Below are 19,958 nucleotides of genomic sequence, written 5' to 3'. Positions count from 1 at the left end.
CAAAGCCCTGTGAAGAGATTTATTTTAATAAGATGAATAAAGTGCTCTGGGAATTTTCTGAGATTCATTAATTTAATTATTCATCCTTTAATTTAACGCCCTGCTGCACACTTACTGGTAACATAAGTCCAAAATGTGGTTCTGTAAATATTAAGTAAACAACACTTGAGAACAGATATTAAGATTTAAAAGATACACTTCAACAAATATTTCCTGGTTTCCTTAACCTTCCATCCAGAAACACTATAGTAACCCTGCAGGAATGAAACAAGAAGTGATTTCTAACTATCTAAGCTGGTATGAAAAAAGCAGAGAGTGGAGCAAAAAAGGCCAGAGGTGAAGGGGTACTCTAAGCCGTAGACATATAGTTAAAAACTGATAAAGGTAAGCTCTTCTGATTTGCAGGCAAAAACACAATACACTGGAACCAGAAGTTTCTAAAGTGGTTGAAAGAGTTTCCAAGAGAATTGTAACAGATACTACACCAGAGAACCTGAGTTCTTTGCGGAAATGGAAGGAGGGAATAACAGAGACAGACTTTGGTCTGTATATTTTTAAGACAAGAACAGCACTCTGATGACAAATATACTGAGAAATTGATATGGAAATTAAACAAACCTCTGATTAAGATTATTTGAATAAAAAGTCTAGAATCACAGGAACATAAGCCTATGACAAGGAAAAGGGAAGAGACCATGAAAGAGAAGGGTGGCATGGAATGTCAACAGAAAGGCAGAGGAAGAGAAGTTTGTCAATTATCTTGAAAGTTTTCTCCTCCATGCATGAAATCACCACTTCTCAAAGTCATCTGACTGAGAGCTGCCATCCTTAATGTCCTGTTTCCTGTAACACTGGGCTCCCTGGGCTAATATATGTGGATTTTCAGGTCCAAGGGAAATGAGTCACTACTAACTTGATGACAGCTCTGAAGGCAGGAAATTTACTAACCCAGAGGTCCTGAAGTTTCTTATTCAACAGCTTTTTCAAGGTCAGGTTTGCAAAATCACCAGTAGTGAATGAACCAATACATTTAAATTTTAATTTAATAGATGTGGCTATAACACCAAACACCAAATCTGAAAGAGGAGTTAGACTTGTAAGACAGAAATAAACAATTCTCTCACAGGGTTCTTAGTAGAGGGATAAAAAATTTTTAATGTCAATAATTTAAACAAGCTTAAAGAATGGAGGAGGAAAAAGCCCTAAGCCTTGAACCTGGAAGTCTAGAGTAAGTGATGGGGATGACAGCTCTACGGAAGAAAATTAAAGCAAGCATGTAACATGTAAAGAGCTAACAAGAGTAGATGCAGTCACATGACCTGGATGTGACGAGGCAGAGCCTAAGGTAAGGGCTGTCACACAGGCTTCTGGAACAGTCTGTTCAAGACCCTTTCTTTTTGAAAACAGCTTTACTTAAATATGATTCACATACCATGCAATTCACCCATTTAAAGTGTGTAACTCAGTGGTTTTTAATATATAGGCATACCTCGGAGATATTGCAGGTTCATTTCCAGACATCACAATAAAGTAAATATCACAATAAAGTGAATAACTTGAATTTTTTGGTTCCCCAGTGCATATAAGTTATGTTTACACATATACTGCAGTTTGTTAAGTGTGCAATAGCATTAGGTCTAAAAAATGTACATACATTAATTTAAAAATACAAAACAACAACAAAAAAACAATTACAATAGTAACATCAAAGATCATTGGTCACTGTAAAAAATATAATAATGAAAAGGTTTGAAATATTGTGAGAATTGCCAAAATGTGACACAGAGAAATGAAATGGGCAAATGCTGTTGGTAAAATAATGCCGACGGGCTTGCTCAATGCAGGGCTGCCACAAACCTTCACCTTGTAAAAAATGTAGTATCTGCAAAGTGCAATAAAGCGAAGTACAATAAAACCAGGTGTGCTGTATTCACAGCTATGTGCAGTCACCACCACAGTCGATTTCAGAACATTTTCATTACCTCAAAAGAAACTCTGGATTCTTTACTGATTACAACCACTGATCTATTTCTTGTCCCTACGTATTTGTCTATTCTGGACTTTTCATATAAATGAAATCATATAACATGTGGCCTCTTGTGACCAGTTTCTTTCACTCAGCATATTGTTTTCAATCTTGTAGCATCCCTGTTGTAGCATGTACCAATACCTCATTCCTTTTACAGCCAAATAATATTCCACTGTACAGGTAAACCACATTTTGTTAATCTATTCATCAGCTGATAAGCATCTGGGTGTTTCTAGCTTTTGGCTATTGTGAATCATGTTGCTATGGACACTGAGATATAAGTTTTTGCTTAAATGTCTGTTTTCAATCCTTTGGGGTATACACCTACGAGTGGAATTGCTGGGTTATGATGAACCTTTCTTTATACTAGAGTCTCTAACCAGCACAGAATGAGTCTCTGTTGAGTGCCTAAGAGCTCAGTGACCCTGGATCCATGCAGTGTTGGATGACCATAAGTAATGCCAAGGATCTGCAGACAAGCCTGAGAAAGCACATGAAACAAACAGAAAAGGGTACAGGGAAGACCATGCTGTAGCACAGCTGAAGCCCCAAAGCAGCAGACATCTGGGACTTGTGAATCAAATAAACCTTAATGGGCAAGTAGGTGACACATAACTAACCAAAAAATAGACACACATTAGCATCTGGGCTGAAAAAAGTGACACATTCGCATTACTTCTGCAGCAAACAGATGGTATTACCATATATTTATTTGTGCCTCACTCTTTTACATAAATAGCCAAGAGGGATACACAGAAAAAAGAAATTCAGAGGAAACAGTGCAGAGAGCTAAGGTATATTAATTTTTTAAAAAAACAACCACTATTACTATCTTCAGAGTGATAAAAGAAAATAAAGTCAGAGCACAAAACTATAAAAAAAGAATAATAAAAAATAAAAGTTCCTGGAAATTTAAAATAAGATAATGGAAATAAAAATTCAATAGAAGAGTTGGGAATTCAAAGTCAAAATGAAAAATTAACAATACAAAAAACAAGAGAAAAAAGATAAATCAAAGGGTCATTTCATAAAGCCCAACATCTTCCAAATATGACTATCAGAAAGAAACAGTAAAGAAGAAAATATCAAGCAAACAGCGGGAATCCTAAAGGGCCCAGTTCAATGGGTACAAAAAGACCCACATGAAGTCACAACACTATGAAATTTAAGAAAAGAGCTGAAGAGCTTAAAAACTTCAATTAAACAAAACAACAAAACCTGTCGCCTAAAACTAGTCATATACAGAGGAACACAAAGTGGAGTACACATAAGTTTTCTCAAAAGGAACAGCAGGAGTGACATCAGCAAAAACAATGGAGAAGGGAACGCCAGCAAGTCCTCCATCAAAGCAAAACGCAGAAATGGTCAGAACTCTGGGAACTAACCAAAGGCGTGTATCAATCTAGGGAGCATTTACTCAAGGAAAACAACAAGCTTTGTGGTGTTTTAACTTGGCTTATTCCCACCTCCCATCCCTACAGCATCAACAGCTTGCAGAGTGAAACCAGCAGCCTAGCAACCACTGGGGAGACTGTCTTTCTTTGACCTGATTCTGAGCTCCCCAATGCAAAAAATCTTGCGCGCACCCACTGCCCCTCCATCCTCAGAAACACTTGTCAAAAAAAATTAGAGATGACTGATTAATTTAAGGGCTGCATGAGGCAGTGTACAACAGTTAAGGCAAACAATAGGCTATCCATAAACTTAACAGGAAAAGCTCAGGAATGAGATGTCCATAGGGGCTTAGAAAAGCTCAAGAATATCCTGGGAATCTAGAAGGTCATGCTCATGCCCAGGGCTGTGTTCAGGAAAGACCTGAGAGGGTTCACTTCTGACTAACCTTGACGCTCTGTACAAGGAGAACCTAAAAGTTAAGTCAAAGTTGTCAACTGTCTGGCTGAGTATTGAAGGTGTGCCCCAATATTAATAGAGAGTCCCTTGACAAAGACTGGGAGAAGGCATTTAAGGAAATCTCAGTTCAACCATTAGCCGAACCAAGCAGGAAGCACACACAACGAAGAATATAGACTTTACAAAATCAGTTTTAAAAAGTCACTAAACAAATAACAATGACCAACTTTAGGGAGAAGGGAAGTATCTGATCTTCAGAGTTGTTGCATTATATAATTTTAAATGTCTAATTTTTCAACAGAAATTATACAACATATAAAGAAATAAGAAAGTATGGTCCACACACTGGGGGAAAAAGGAATCAACAGAGACTCAACCCGAGGAAACTCAGATTTATTAAACAAAGACTTTAAATCAGTTATTTTAAATATGTTCACAAAACTAAAGGAAACCATTTCTAAAGAACTAAGGAAAATATGAGGATAATGTCTCACCAGGTAAAGAAAAGCAATAGAAATTATATAAGAGAACTAAGTAGAAATTCTGGAGTTGACAAGTATAATAACCAAAACAAAAATTCACTAGAAGGGCTCAACGGCAGATGTAAACATGTGGAAGAAAGAATCAGCAATAGTGAAGACAGGTCAATTAAAATCACCCAGTCTGAGAAACAGAAAGGAAAAAATGAAAAAAAAAAAAAAAAAGAACAAAGCATCAAAGACCTGTGGGACCCCATCAAGGTAGCAACATGCATATACTGGGAATTCCAGGAGGAAAGAGAGAAAGGGGCAAAAAGAATATTTTAAGAAATGATAGCTGAAACTTCGTAATTTTGATGAAAAAGATAAAGCTCTTCAAACTCCAAGTATGATAAACTCAGGGAGATCACACTTGGACAGATCATAATTAAACTGTAAAAGCCAAGAGCAAAGAATCTTAAAAGTAACAAGAAAAGTGACTCATCACATACAAAGGATTCCTAACAAGATTAGCAACTAGTTTCTCATCAGAAACCATGAAGGCCAAAGTCAGTGAGATTAACAATTTCAAAAAAATGAATGTTGAAAGGAAAAGACTATCAACCAAGAATTCCATAGCCAGAAAAATTATCCTTCAGAAACAAAGGAGAAATTGAGACATTCTCAGGTAAGCAAAAGCTGAGAGTGCATCATCACTGGTAGACCTCCCTCATCAAGAAATACTAAAGGGACTCCTTCAGCCTGAAATGAATGAGCCACAGACAGTAAATCAAATCAACGTGAAGAAATAAAAAGAACCAGGAAAGGTTAACCATATAGGTAAACATAAAGGACAGTTTAAATGTATTTTTTGTTGGTAACTTTTTTCTCCCGTATTATTTAAAAGAGAATTGCATAGAGTAGTAATTATAAGTCTGTATGGATGGGCATCTGATGTATAAAGATGTATCTTACATGACAATAATGACACAAAGGATAGGGAGCGGGAGGGAACAGACCTATATAGGATCAAAGTGTGTATACTATTGAAATTAAGTTGGTATTAATCTGAACTAGATTGTTATAAATAAAAATGTTAATTCTAATCCCAGGACAATCCCTAAGAAAATAACGCTAATAGAAGTGAAAAAAAAAACAAGGAGAAAATTAAAATGATAAGCTAGAAAACACTGTAACAAAAAAAAGGCAGCAGCAATCTTGAAATAAAGGATCAAAAGAGACATATACAGAAAACAAATGACAAAATGGCAAACATCAATTCTACATTAACAATAATTATGTTAAATGTAATTGGCTTAAACTCTCCAATTAAAAGATGGACACTGACAAGATGGATTAAAAAAAAATGATCAAACCATATGTTATTCATAAGAGACACACTTTAGATTCAAAGTAAGAGGCTGAAAGTAAAAGTTTGGAAAAATACACACCATGAAAACAAAAGCCAAATCAGAGTTGGGATGGTTGTAGTAATACCAAACAAAATACACTTTAAGACAAAAATTGTTAACAGAGACAAGGAAATTTTATAACGATAAAAGGTCAATACATCAAGAAGATAAAAAAAATTATAAACATATATACACTTAACAACTGAGCTCTAAAATATATGAAGCAAGAACTGACAGAATTGAAGGGATAAATAGACAATTCAGCACTAAGAGTCAGAAATGTCAATACCCCACATTGGATAATGGGTACGAGTAGACAAAAGATTAACAAGGAAACAGAAGACCTGAACAGCGCTAAACCAACTAGACCTAATAGCTATTACAGAACACTCCACCAACAGCAGCAGAATATACATTATCCTCAAGGACACAAGGAACATTCTCCAGGATAAACCATATGTTAGGCCATAAAACAAGTCTCAATAAATGTAAAAGAACTGAAATCACACAAACTATGTTTCTGGCCAAAATGGAATGAAATTAGGAATCAACAACAAAACAAAAGGTGGGGAATTAACAAATACATGGAAATTAAACACACTCCTAAATAATCAATGAGTTTAAGAAGAAATCACAGGGAAGTTAGAAAACACTTTGAGACGAATGAAAATGAAAACAATATAAAAAATTTGTAAGATACAGAAAAAGCAGTGCCTACGGGGAAATTTAGAGCTGTAGAATGTCTCAAATCAATAACCTAAATTTCCACCTTAAGACACTAAAAAAAGAGCAAACTCCAAAGCAGACAAAAGGAAGAAAATCATAAAGATGAGACTAATAAAATAAATACAAAAACAACAGAGAAAAATCAATGAAACAGAAAGTTGGTCTTTTGAAAAGATTAACAAAATTGACAAACTTTTAGCTAGACTGACTAAAAAATAAGTGAGAAGACTCAAATAGAGAAAATGAGGAATGAAACTAGGGACATTACTACCAACCCTAAAAAAGTAAAAAGGATTATGAGGGAAAACTATGAACAACTGGATGCCAACAAATTAGCAAACCCAGGGAGATGGACAAATTTTTAGAAAGGCACAAACTACAGAAACTGACTCAGGAAGAAATAGAAAATCTGAATACGCTTATAAAATGTATTATTTTATGAATCTTATTATGAAATGTCCTAAATAGGGAAATCCATACATAGAAAGTAGATTAGTGGCTGCGAAAGGCTGAGGAGAGTGGGAAATGGGGAGTGACTGCTAATGAGCATGAGTTTTTTCTTGGGAGTGATGAAAATGTTCTGAAATTACACCATAGTATGGTTGCACAACCTTATGAATATACTAAAAACCACTGAATCATATTACTCAAAAAAAAAAAAAAAGGAACAGTAGATGCCTTCCAAAGTTCTGCGAGATGATTATTTCTAAATCTAGAATTCCATGTATGAACCTGAGTACTGGGAAGATGACAACTGAGGCTGGGGGCGTGTGGAGAGGGGAGGTGCTCTAAGAGAGCTAACCCCTCAGCCACCAGAACTGAAAGCTAATATTTGCTGTTTAAAATTTTTATTTCAGAAATAGCAATATCAGAATACTACTTTAAAATACAGTAATAAATATCAGAATAACAAGAAGACTATCTCTGAGTAGTGACTTACAAAGGGCAAGGAACTGACATATTTGGTCTCTATACTCTCTGTATTTATTAATTTAATACAAAATTTTAAATGATTATTTGAAAAAGAGAAACATCATCATACTCTAAGATAGTAAAATGTAGTAGAAATAGCCTGGAAGTAGGGTCAAAGGACTGATTTCACATCATGTGTCATTTATTGGCTGTCTAATAATAATGAACTAATCACTATGTGTGGTTTCAAATCTATAAAATTGAGAATAAAATTACCTGTCCCTCTAACTAAAGAGCTGTTATGAAAATCAAAGGAACCAATTAAAATCAAAGTAGACCGAAAACCATTGTTTAAAAATGAAAAACTATGTGCTATCTATATACTACAAATACCCAAATATTTTAGGTTTCACTAATCAAAGTGGATATCAAAGTGGACATCCATGATTCTGCTAAACTGTCTGTCTCCAGTATGTACTTTAATTTCAATCATCTGGGCGAGGGACCAAAATAGAAACAGATTCAAGAGAAAATTTCATAACCTGCCAGATAAATGAAGCAATGTGCTTATTATCTATTAGGAATAAGATTTCTTTTTCCTAAGAATAAAGAATGTCTTCAACAAAGTATGCGTATGCCTGTACATCAGCTAAAACAAAAAAACAGCACTTACCTTCACAGTCAAATCCTCATTACCCAGTGTGACGTGGACTTGAATAGGTGGGTAAACACCTTTGTCAGCGTGGTGCTCCATTGTCGCTCTCATTGCATTCTGAAATACATTAAGGTTACATTAAAAACACAACTTTACAGAAAGAGAGAAACTAATAATTTTCAACTACATATGCACTACTTGAAATTTTTAAAAATTTAATTCAATGTAAATATGCCAAAGAATCATAATTCTTATAACCATATTGAAAGAATTAGTTTTTTAAATGTCAGTTTTAGAGAACTTGGTAGATATTTAGAGATCCTAAATAAATTCTGCATATTTTCCAAACCAGCCACTTTTAACTAGTTATACATTAAAGCAGAAATTTCTACCCAAATATTTTTATAATTTGGTAGATAACAGGCAACCTTATTTTTGAAAACAGTTTCATCTCTATTTTTAAGAACCATTTTAATTGTCATAGATTGCTTTAAGAAAAAACAATTTTTTTCATATAGTATTAATAGTAAGTCTTAATATGATGTAGAAATGAATCTAATTTACCACTAGTTTGAAGTTAGGATATTTACAATTTAAAACTGTTTTGATCTATTTCCAAAGGAAACAGGGTACATAATGCCAACATATCATAAGCACTAAGTGGTAACACGACATGCAGTGCTGGAGTAGAAACTGCTGAGGCTAGATACAGTTACAAAGGCGGAAGACAGGGCTGAACGTGGAAATAAGAGTGTGTGGCCCTGGCATACCAATCGGGATCAAGTCCCCTAAGGAGGAGAGTCTGTCATCTCCACCAAGGGCCATTTAATCAGGTTCCAGATGGAAGCCATTATTATTATTGACATACTGTAAAATTTGTTACACCATATGGCAATACTTCTCTTATTAAGCATCATGGGGAACAAGATCTTCATGTGACGAAAATTTCAAGGAAAAAATTACTTTCAATCCTTTAGGTGCCAATTGTTTATTTAACCACTTGGGGACAAAGATTTCTGTAAGGTATTAGACATGTTCTTGCTGTCTTAGAACAAAGAGAATTCCTGAATCTTTGCTATTCTAAGACAATCAGCCAGTTTTTCTGTGTTTCAGTGTATTTTTCTTTTTCGTGATCAAGCTGAAAGCCACTTCTTCTCTCTTTCAGTCTACTCCTGGCTAAAGACATGGTAACCACACTGAGACACTACAGGCTTGACTGGGGTAGTCATTTTCAGTCACATGAACCCATACCACTCCTCATTACTTTCCTGTCTACCAGCAAGTGTCAAAAAATGTACTGTCAACATTACCAGCATAATTTTATATAGTTTTCAAAATTTGTTGTAAAGTGCAAACATAACAGCAGAAGTCCTGTAACTCTACATAAATGATTTTTTCAAAAAAAAAAAAAGCATAACAGTGGGACTGTGGTCCTTTAAGGGTGGAAAGTTGAGAATAGTTCTTCTAAATATTTTGTTTTGTAAAAATATAAATAAAACTTTATTGAGCACCTATAGTGTGCTACCATTGTACTGGACACTTAGTATGTTATTCTCAATTTTCATAACAACCTGGATAGGATTATCCTCATTTTACAGAGGAGGAAACTGAGGCATGACTTGCCTAAGGTCACACACATGTTAAGTGGCAGAACTGGAATTCAAACCCAGGTGTTTCTGGCTCCCAGGTATGAGCTGACCACTTCACTGAGGGGCCCATCAGTGTTGACAAAAAGCTTATATCTCCAGCGTTGTGGCATGACACTGAACATGAAATGATACACTTTCATGAAACTGAGGAAAGCCTGGTGGCGTATTTAACTTTTAGAGCAGATTCCTAACCTCAGGAAAGGACTGATAAAGGTGATGTAATACTATTTTACAAACCTTGAAAAGTTCAAACATCATGTGATAGAGATGGGATGGTACATAAACCACTTGTATTGGCTGTCCTGGTGATTTTGCTACAGAGCAGAAGAGAAAAATATGAAAGTACAGAGAGATGTGCTTAGAGCATTTTCAAGAATATATTGTGTGGATGAAAAGAAAACATTTACTATGGAGGACAGTACTATCTGGGGGAGAAGGGCCGCAACAGTCCTCTACTGCATCAGTGTTTGAACTTCACGCTCACACAGATTTATAACTGCCTGTGGCAACATGAGCCCTGCAGTCACTCTTGTAATCCTGCAAAATAATCTACCAACCCATCTTCCCATTCTTTTCTATGACACTGAGACTGTTTAAAGGACATTCGGTCTTAAGTCTGGAATCTTACTTTCCAAAAAGAAGTGTTATTATCTATAAATTCCATGGTCCAACTCACATACATACATCTTTTCTTTAAAAAGTCATTTTTTAAATGTTTCACCCAGGTGGAATGTTTTATTTTAGGCATTTCTATGGATATAGATCCAAATAAAAACTTTGAGCTAGCATCAATTTATCAAGGGATACTAATTCTACATTTAAACATTTAATTGGAGCCCAGGTAGGGACAGAGGGCAGATGATGAGTAGAGCAGAACTTTCAGTAAAGGAGTTAAGACTCATCATACCTTAGAATTCTAATCCAGCCCATAAACTGGATTCTCCACTGAATAAACTGTCCCTTGGAAACGTGGATGGGACATCTGGAAACTGCCCACAGCAACTTAGGTTCCCAAACTATCACTTGTGCATTATGGGCCAGAAGACTGAATATGGCTTTAGAAAAACACCAGGCAATTCCACTGCCCTGCCACTCTAAGGTCCAGAGGACAGCTCAGTATAAGCCTATGTAATTTTAATCTTTTTTAAGGGTCATTTTAACTTAAGAGATGCTTTCCCCTCCACCAAACTACCCTACCTCTAGGAAAAACAGGGAGGGAGACTCAGCAATCGCCTTCCAAGGCATCTAAATCTCTTTGGTCCAAAAGGCACTAATCAGGGTAAAAAGAAGACCATCAGAGATAAACAGACTCCCCAGTAGATGAGCATCCTTCTTTCCTCTTTTGTATCTCCAGTCTTTTCACTTCCTTGACAATAAACAATGGTTTACAACTCAGGAAGTAGACATCTTAGAGGGCAAACCTTACACCACTGAAGTGCATATAAAAGTCAAATGTAATTTTCTTGTCATCAATTTTTTCTATGACTAACCAGAAAATCAAAAATAAGCAAAGAATCAGTATTAAATCCATTAAAAATAAAGAAAATAGGGAATAAAAAGCAAAAATGTCTTTTAGGAAGAATCTAACTAAATTAAAAAATATATATGTACACATATACACATATATACATCTTTTTTAACACTATTTGCTCTCCCTCAGCTTTTATATCCAATGAAGAAGTTGATGAAAAGTCCTTTTATAATAAAACAAATCTAAGTTCTTCTTGTCATTCCTTCTCAGGTAATCACAACACTAATCATTGAGGAAAAGACAACAGGCTTACCATTTAGTTCTTCAAGTTCTAGTTCGGGAGAGTTAATATAATACAAATCACACAGACGCCTAGCATTTTCATAGCCATCTAGTGTGAATCAAAACAAAAAAAGCATTAAATAAATTTACCTCTGCTTCATGCATTAAGATGGCAATAGTATAGACAAATGAAATTTTTAAAACTTTCTATAGAAGAAAATACACTTCAGTAATCTTAGTTCGGGGAAGGTCTTTTTAAGTATGACAAGACAAAGCCTAAATGCCATAAAGGAAGAATGACAGATACAATTACAAAAAAATTGTAACATCTGTATGGGAAAAGACACAATTAACAAAGTAAAAAGAGAAACAGCAGGCTGAAGGAACTATTTACAGCACATACAACAAAAATTTAGAGTTGGTAAGGGTTTAGGGAACAGCCACTCTCATTCATCATTTGATACATTTTTGGAGGTATCAAAATTTTAAATGCATTTTAAGTATTTTAAATTCTAGGAATCTTGCCTTCTAAAATACTAGCAAAAGTCAGCCCATATCTAAGGATGTTTGTTCACTGCAGTATTGCTGGTAACAGGAAAGATGAAACAGCCTAAACATGCATCGACAGGAGGGTGAACTAACACGTCCTGATACATCCGTGACAGCCATTCAGAGAACCTGACATATATCTACATGTGCTGAACATGCTACAGTGTTTATAAACTTATAGAAAGATACACACAGAGTGCCCCATCTTCCAAAAACCAACAATTATGTAAGTGTATGAGTACACATCGTATAAACAGAAAAAAGTTTGGAAAGAAGCAAATCAAACTATTATGAATTACAACTCCTGGCACAGGCAACAGAAAGGGAGGAGGAGGAACATTTTGAGGTAAAACATACCCTCATAACATCACCACACTTTGCCTAATAAAGCATTGTATCAACAAAACATTCACCCTATACAGAGTGCACAATTACCATTATGAAGTTATTTTTAAACCCATACATTCACTCCTACCATTCTATCTCATGATATAAATCGTTGTTTTAACAGGAAGAAATAACACTCAACAATTTTGATTTCTGCATCTTTTCTGACAGGAGAAATGTTAAGTATTTACCTTTAATAACTTCAACCACGTTGCAGTTCGGATTTATGCTTCCAATGTGCTTTCGATGAGACAGGCTTCCTTTCCCTTTTCCACCAAATAATAAAGCTATCAACAAAAAACAAGCAAACAAATAAAACAAGCTGAAATACTTAATGCCCTTGTCCAGATTTAAATACTGCTTCTCTAACTGGCACCAAACCGTAGAACAAGAATTTTCATTACACATAAACATGGTATTTTACATAATGTTAAACATAAAAATTCAATTAAAAAACTTCCTCTGTATGGCAGTCTTTATTTTTCTTAATACACATACAAAAAAAGTAAAATTAAATGTTCTCCCTAAAGGGAAGTTTTCTAAATAAATTTAAAATATACCAACACATCTTATTTAGCTTCTTCTCTTGACTTCCGGACACTTACAGTGCTGATTGAGTAACATTCTAATTGAAATGCGACTCATGTAGAAACGATCCAAAAAGTACTGAACATTCTGGCTGGTGACGGGATCCACCCCGAAGTTCTCCTTGTATTCAATCACACCTTGGGCCATGGTGGGAATCACGTCATTGTGTCGGTTCCTGATCCGTATCACAGTATCTGTAAAGCTAAACAAACCTGTCTGTCAAAATGGCCAAATATCCTGACAAGTGAACATAATACTAAAATCTGAGTTTAGTCAACTATACTTGGCAAGAAATCCCTAATTCAGTAAAAGGAGCATCAGTACATGTTTTCTTACACTCAATGTAATATATTTCAGATCATAAAATACACCGAATCTATGAAGATGTTAAGAAATTCCAAAATGAAATTTCTGAAACTCAAGTTATTTTCTTGGAACTCCTTAAAGTAAAGCTGCTAGAAGATACAATCCTACAGGTGATAAGGTGTTTTTTTTAAACCATTATTAACTAAGGTTATCTGAGAACTGACTATGAGGATGGTATTCCAGGGACATTTAGTGTAAGACAAGACAGAGCACTTGCTTCTAGGGAACACACGCTCTGTAAGGAATGAAGATGAATGAGCCAATAAAGGCTGTCTGTTTTGGAACTATTCCCTAGGTTCAAAGACAAAAAGGGCCACTGAGAATAGAAAAGAAGAAAACAATTCTAATTCCATTCATCTAATGAGTTTAAAAAAATAGGAGAGGAAAACTGAACTGTTGTGTTAAAAGAAAAATTTTCAAGCCATCCAGCTTTCTCACTTCTGGCATTTGGAAGACATTATTCATGATTAATTCAAAGAACTAAATAAAATTGGAAAGAAGTCTTAGTTATAAATTAACAAAATCCATCTTGTAACACACCCATCAGAATTTACACTTCCGAACGAGTGCTTTCCCGTTCAAAGGCATCATCTGGAGTATTATTAATCTATTCCAGTTATGCTCCCACTGCTCAAAACATTTTGGGAATTCCTAGCTTGTAATCAGTTTCAAAACCAAACTGTTTACCCAAAATACAAACAACAAAACTCAAAAACAACAAACAACTCATCATTTCTAGTCACTCCTTAATTGTTTATTTCACATCTCTCTCTCTTTTGTTAAAACCAAAAACAGTATTTTTCTGCCTGGCGGTTCACCTTATTTTTAAAATTCAGCTCTGGATGACTGTTTTCAGAAGGTTCTAGAGCATAATGTATACTTTTAAGACTGAGTGCATCCACATCCTGGTCCTATAATTTGCTATCTATGTGACCTTTATGCCATCTTAAGTTACTTAACCTCTTTGTGCACTGATAGTATTATCTCAGTAGTTATTTTAAAGATTAAATGACATCATTTGCGTAAACTGTGCAAAGTAAATTTTTGACGTTATTTTACCAAAATCAGGTTTAAAAAGTGAAATGTTGCTATCCCCTTTCAAGAGAGTCAAAAAAAAAAAAAAGTATATTAGACCAGGAGGACAACAAAAGAGGTAGGTTTTAAGTTCTGAGCAACATTCATTGGAATAAGCAGGTACCTTACCTTAGGGGACTATTGGGATTACTGGTCCTCCTGTATTGATTATTAAATAGGTCCTATTACTTATACTGTCTTACAGACCACAAGTTATAAAATGGAGACCCACAGATATGTTTTTGTAGGATTTCAGTGTTAAAAATTTAATTAGTTTCCCATCTTTCAAAACTGGGGGATTTTTACATTAAGAATCTAGACTGGTGGCTGTTCTCAAACACACACACAAATCGGACAATCTGGGCGGCGCTCTGCATGATCGTGGATTCAAGATGGCTGTCCTTCAGAAGCATGCACTCTCGAGGTTAAGAGTCCTCACCAGTCCCCTATCATCCAAGCGGCACTGAGGCCACATCTAGTTTTCCACTGATCCTCACACTGGAATTGTGTCTTTCTTTACACTAGAGTTAGAAGGAACATAAAGCCTTTCTCATGCCCAGCCCAATTTACAAATTTATGTACGTGCCTCACCTGTATGGGCTGCTAGAGGCACATATGCTGCCATATGTTCCAAAGCAGTGGGAAACTAAAAGTTAATCAGTTTCCCTAAAGTGACCCAATAGCAGGTTTAAGTTTAATACATTTATATTTTTGATATGATGTTCAAAGAGTGCAAAACTTGTGCTCAGAACAGGGTTAAAACAGTGTACTTACTCATAAACAGTTTTAGCATCTTCAGCGCTTTTGTCCTTAAATTCAAGAAGCTCCTGAAGACTCTGGATATACCTAAAATGCAAATCAACAGGGTACATCTGTTCTTTTACATTTTGAAAGTTCAGTATGGTGAAAATGCTCCAAAAGTATTTTTAACATTTCTTAATTTAAATTAATTTTTAAAAAATTATGGTTGAAGTAGGATTTTTATACCCATTCACATTCAAAGTGCCTGGCATTAAGCAGCAGAAGGTACATGTTTTCTCCTAAAAACAGGTTAAGTTTGATTTGAGAATTTTAAGATTTCCTACTTCTTTTTTTTAAGTTCTATATTCTAAAACAGCTTTTAAGTTTCTTAAAATTACCACTGTACATTACAGTACAAATACAGACTGTCAGAAGAACTAAGTCTGTCACTAATAACCATGTGATCTTGGGCAAATGGCTTAATTTGTCTTAGTCTCAGTAAAATGTGGAGGCCAATCTACTTAAATGTCTGTGCTTTAAAACCTTAATTTTAGATGTTTATATCCAATCAACATTTATTGAAAGCCCACAATCTAACACATGGTCCTTTTAAACAGAACTGAACAAAAACACAAAAGTCATGAAAGTGTAGGTTTTTAATTTACCTAACAATTCAAGGGAGCAAATCACCTGGTAAAGAAGGGAAATGAGGAAAGCCAAATGATCCTCTCAAGGTCACATCACTGGGCAGAGCAGGCCCAGAGCCAGAACACATCAGCTCGTTCAGTGACCTTCGGAAGTATAAGGTCTGCTCTGACTTGTCTGTTGGCACTTGATTTACAAGTGCCCTAACTTAGCACACATCCAGGGGCAGTGAAAGTTCCCTAAAAATCTGTAAATCCACATGTGGGTTTGGAAAGCTGTTCCCAGCAAGCAATATGCCTACTGTATGTCAACACACTCCACAGTCAGGTGATTCTGATGTCTACTGTTTTGTTTTAACCCTTATTTCGCCCTTCATTAGCAAGAATAATTATGCTCTTTATTCAAGAGATACATCAATACCTACAATGTGTTAGGCACAGATAAGGTTTCAAAATGCAGCTCAGACTTACTCATATTCTATTTTTAATGAAGAATTAAAAAAAAAACAGGAATAAGCTTCCATAGAAAATTATATGTTTTCCTTACATCAGAGTTCCTAAACAAATGCCTCTTACTTACACCATGTTTCTAACTGTTCCATTCCTGGACTAAATAGCATCTGATTATCATTTATGCAGCAGTCATACTCTTTCAGTTATTATAAAAAAAACTGATGTTAGATCAGCTTCTCCTACAAACTATAACACCAACAAAAGGAAAGCTTACAGTCTCCATGAATCATAATTGGGAATGTCTTGAAAATAAATTTTTTCATTTAAGACTGAACTCTGGCAAACTCTTTCGTTTGAAATGTTAGTGCTTAAGAGAATAATGTTTTTAATAAGATTAACAAGAAAAGCTGTATCCAGGTGGCCATATATGTGTGCACACCCTTAATACCTCTACCGTCATTTTTTGGAAAAGAGGTCATAGTTTCTACACAATTTCAGTAACTTCTAATTGTTTTAAAATGGTAAAACAAAGATTTTAACTTTTGTGATTTATAAACATATACTTCAAGAAAATATAATCAGTACACTTTTTAATATATTTCATCAATCTGACTACAGCATAGTGTAGTAGAAACAAACAATTCTAGGTCTGAATCCCAGCTCCACCATGAGTGGTAATGCCTTACGCAAAGGACTTGACCTGTAGGTGCCTCAGTTTACTCACCTGGAAAAATGGAGATGATAATGCCTACTGGGCAGGGTTATTGAAGGGATTAAAGGTAATGTATATAAACCACTAGCTATCAACAAACATAAGGTATTTTTATTACACTATATAACATCCCTACAGATTTAATAACACAAATCTTAAATATAATGTCTGTATTTCTGTGCAGGTGATTGTTTTTTTCAAAGCCAAAAAGTGGTACAGTCCAGGATTCAGGAGACAAGCCCAGACAAACCCAAAGAAAGGAGGAGGAATGCTGCTACTACCTTAAGATTCCACGGAAGAGTTAAAAAAGTACTTGCTTTAACTTGAGGTAAAGTCTACAACTCTATCGAAATTACAAACACAAGACAGAGAATCTTACCAGCTTTGTACCAACTGAACTGATGGCGTCCTGAGAAGATTATCTGGAAGAAGACTTATTTCTTTCATGATATTTGCCAATCTAACAGGCAACTCTTGCCGCAGAAACATAAATGAGGTCTTCTCACAAGCATTCACAGATCCTGAAACCAAACACAGTGAGAACAGCAGTTAAGTGGAAGCCATGAGGCAGGGAGAAACACAGAGGGTGTTATTTGGCAAGTTGCAGCATCACCATAATAACAGGGCAAGGAAGAGGAGGCAAGGAAGAGGAGTCAAGGGACAAGACAGCACAGTCTCTAGGGTTGTGAGGCATTCTGAACAACCCTCCAGTTCCTGACCTTCCAACCACGCTATAAAGCAGCAATGTCTCCCTTACTTACATCTCGTCTTTGAACAAAGACAACCTAAGCAAGTCTGAGCAAGGCACAGAATTCAATTTACACAGGACCTGTGAAAGCCTATCCCATATCACCTGGTGCTGCTGTCATTTAAAAAATCTGTTTCCTAATTCTAAATTTATGAGACACAAATATCTGTCTAAGAAACAGCAGAAATTCTGACATGTTCATGGGAAGTTTCATTGATGCCATATCACAGAACCACTATACTAATCGCCATAAACAAAGAGCATATGGAGAGGAGGCGTTCAGGCAACAGAAAGTAAAAAATGCCAACACCTGTTTAGCAACCATCTTCAAGCTTCTCCCCAGCAGGTCCTTATTCAATTGTCTGACTCCTGGAAAGCAACCTGCTCCTTCCTCCACTCCTATCTCAAAATGCTAAGCAGAATAACTGCAGGATGTCCTTTGGCAAGCAGTTCCATTTAAAGTTAAACAAAAAGTCATATTATTTCAGTAATGCATTTTACACTCACTAATTTAATCTTGCTGTTTTAGCAAGCGACAACCTTAGCAAAAATTAGATTGTCAATTGTACAGGAATTATGCTTTTAAAAAAACCCATTTTCTTGTGAAAGTTTAATGGCATACTTGTAAACACGGCCAAATTCACCCCTTATTCACACTAGAATCATTTTAAAGTAAAAACGAAAACCAAGAGCTTTGAGCCAAGCAAAATTGCCACTGTAAACCACAAGTTTAAGATCAAGTGCCCAAACATGCTGCTATCTTTCAAGCCACCAGTGATCCGTTAGTGACCTAACAGCACTCACAATGCAGAAGATAACTCTTGCCTACTCAAAATTTTGACTTTACTAGTTCTCCCTTTTCCACTTAGCGCCCCCATTTGAGAAGTCGAAGTTAAATGCCTGATTTTGCAATTCCTCTGCATCCTTTCTAGAGAAAACCAGGAAGCACCTATCCGAGGAAGAGGAAAGTGGTTACTCACTTCTACAGAGGTAAAACGTAGTACACCCCACAGCATCTGGTACTCATGCACTTTACACGTGCTCCAGACTTATTATTTGTTGTCGACGAAATGAATGTGCCGTTGGTGGAAACCCTCTTACGGCAGTGGCAAGGAAAACATTCTATTGATACACTGGGCCTGTTGTAACCTGCTTCCCCTATACCACGCCACTTTTATGCAATCATCACATACAAAACCGAGCATTTATCATCACTCTGCAGAATCCGAGTCTGACTGCGGGAGATGTCCCGCACGCTTGCCTCTCACGCGAGCTGGGCTCAGCCGAAGGCGCCTGGCTGCGAGCGCGGATGTGCACACGTGCGCCGAAAGGCGGGGGGTCATTCGCCCTCGGGCCCCGTGGTTTGTTTCTCAACAATACACAGTATCAAAAAAAAAAAAAGGCATATGGCCCCGGTTATTTAACCGGCCCGCGGCGCCTGCACCTGAGCTCAAGGATCGGTCCGCAAGGGAGGAAGGCAGCACCCAAGGCGCTGGGGGAAAGACGTTGAGGTGCGGGGCGCGCCGGCGACGAGAGAGCGCCCGCGCCGGCGGGGCCCGGCCGGGGTCAGCGGCCGCAGCTCGAAGGCCGGAGGCCCGGGCCGCACTCACCGAAGTCCAGGAACTGCTTCATGGAGAGAGGGGATGGCGAGAAGCGCGCGTAGAAGTCCACTTGGCCCGGAACGCCGCGTTCTGGCGCCGGGCCGGAGCCCGAGTCCGAGGCGAGGCTACGGCTGGCGTCTGGGCGGGCGGAGCGCAGCCTGGGGCCCGGGCCGGCCGAGGCGGCTCCGCGCAGCAGCCGCGCCAGCCTCATGCCGAGCCCCGCCGGAGGAGCCGGAGCCCCGGGCGCCAGGTCGCCGCTCCGCGGCTCGGCCGGGTGGTACGTGAGGGACGTGGCGGCCTCGGGGGCGGGGAGCCGCTGTCACCGCCGCGGCCACCACCCCCCTCGCCGGAGCCCGGCCCCCCGCGCTACTGGGCGGGGCCTGGAGATGGCGGGGGGAGGCGGGGGGAGGCGGGGAGCGCGCGCGGGACCGCCCCCGGGCTAAAGTCCGGCCCCCTGTGCCGGGGGGCGGGGTCGGGAGAGCGGGAGGGCGGGGTGCACTCGGAGGCCGGGCCGCGGGGCGCCCCTCGGGTCCTCTGCCAGTCCTGGGCGTCAGGCCCGAGGGCCTGCAGGCGGCCGACGCGCCCTAGGCCGCTATGACCCACTCACGGTGTGGTGCGCCCCACTCCCAGGCCCTTTGGGAACAAATCCC

General features: G+C 37.7%; 1 protein-coding gene across 1 annotated transcript in view; it reads right to left on the bottom strand.

Annotated features, from left to right (window-relative positions):
* Window positions 1–19,667, bottom strand: part of PDK1 (pyruvate dehydrogenase kinase 1) — a 30,698-nt gene extending 11,031 nt beyond the window's left edge. The window contains exons 1-8 of the mRNA XM_072961174.1: window positions 19,318–19,667; window positions 17,339–17,480; window positions 15,184–15,255; window positions 12,987–13,171; window positions 12,573–12,668; window positions 11,477–11,554; window positions 9,930–10,006; window positions 8,062–8,160 (exon numbers count right to left, since the gene is read on the bottom strand). Of these exons, the coding sequence (XP_072817275.1) occupies window positions 8,062–8,160; window positions 9,930–10,006; window positions 11,477–11,554; window positions 12,573–12,668; window positions 12,987–13,171; window positions 15,184–15,255; window positions 17,339–17,480; window positions 19,318–19,519 (951 nt within the window). The 5' untranslated portion in view covers window positions 19,520–19,667. The remainder of the gene's footprint in view (window positions 1–8,061; window positions 8,161–9,929; window positions 10,007–11,476; window positions 11,555–12,572; window positions 12,669–12,986; window positions 13,172–15,183; window positions 15,256–17,338; window positions 17,481–19,317) is intronic.
* Window positions 19,668–19,958: the final 291 nt, after the last annotated feature.

Source organism: Vicugna pacos, chromosome 5 (genome assembly GCF_048564905.1).
Source record: "Vicugna pacos chromosome 5, VicPac4, whole genome shotgun sequence".
NCBI classification, from domain to species: Eukaryota; Metazoa; Chordata; class Mammalia; order Artiodactyla; family Camelidae; genus Vicugna; species Vicugna pacos.
The sequence above is the reverse complement of the archived record's forward strand: the minus strand, read 5'-3'. Positions and strand labels throughout refer to the sequence as shown.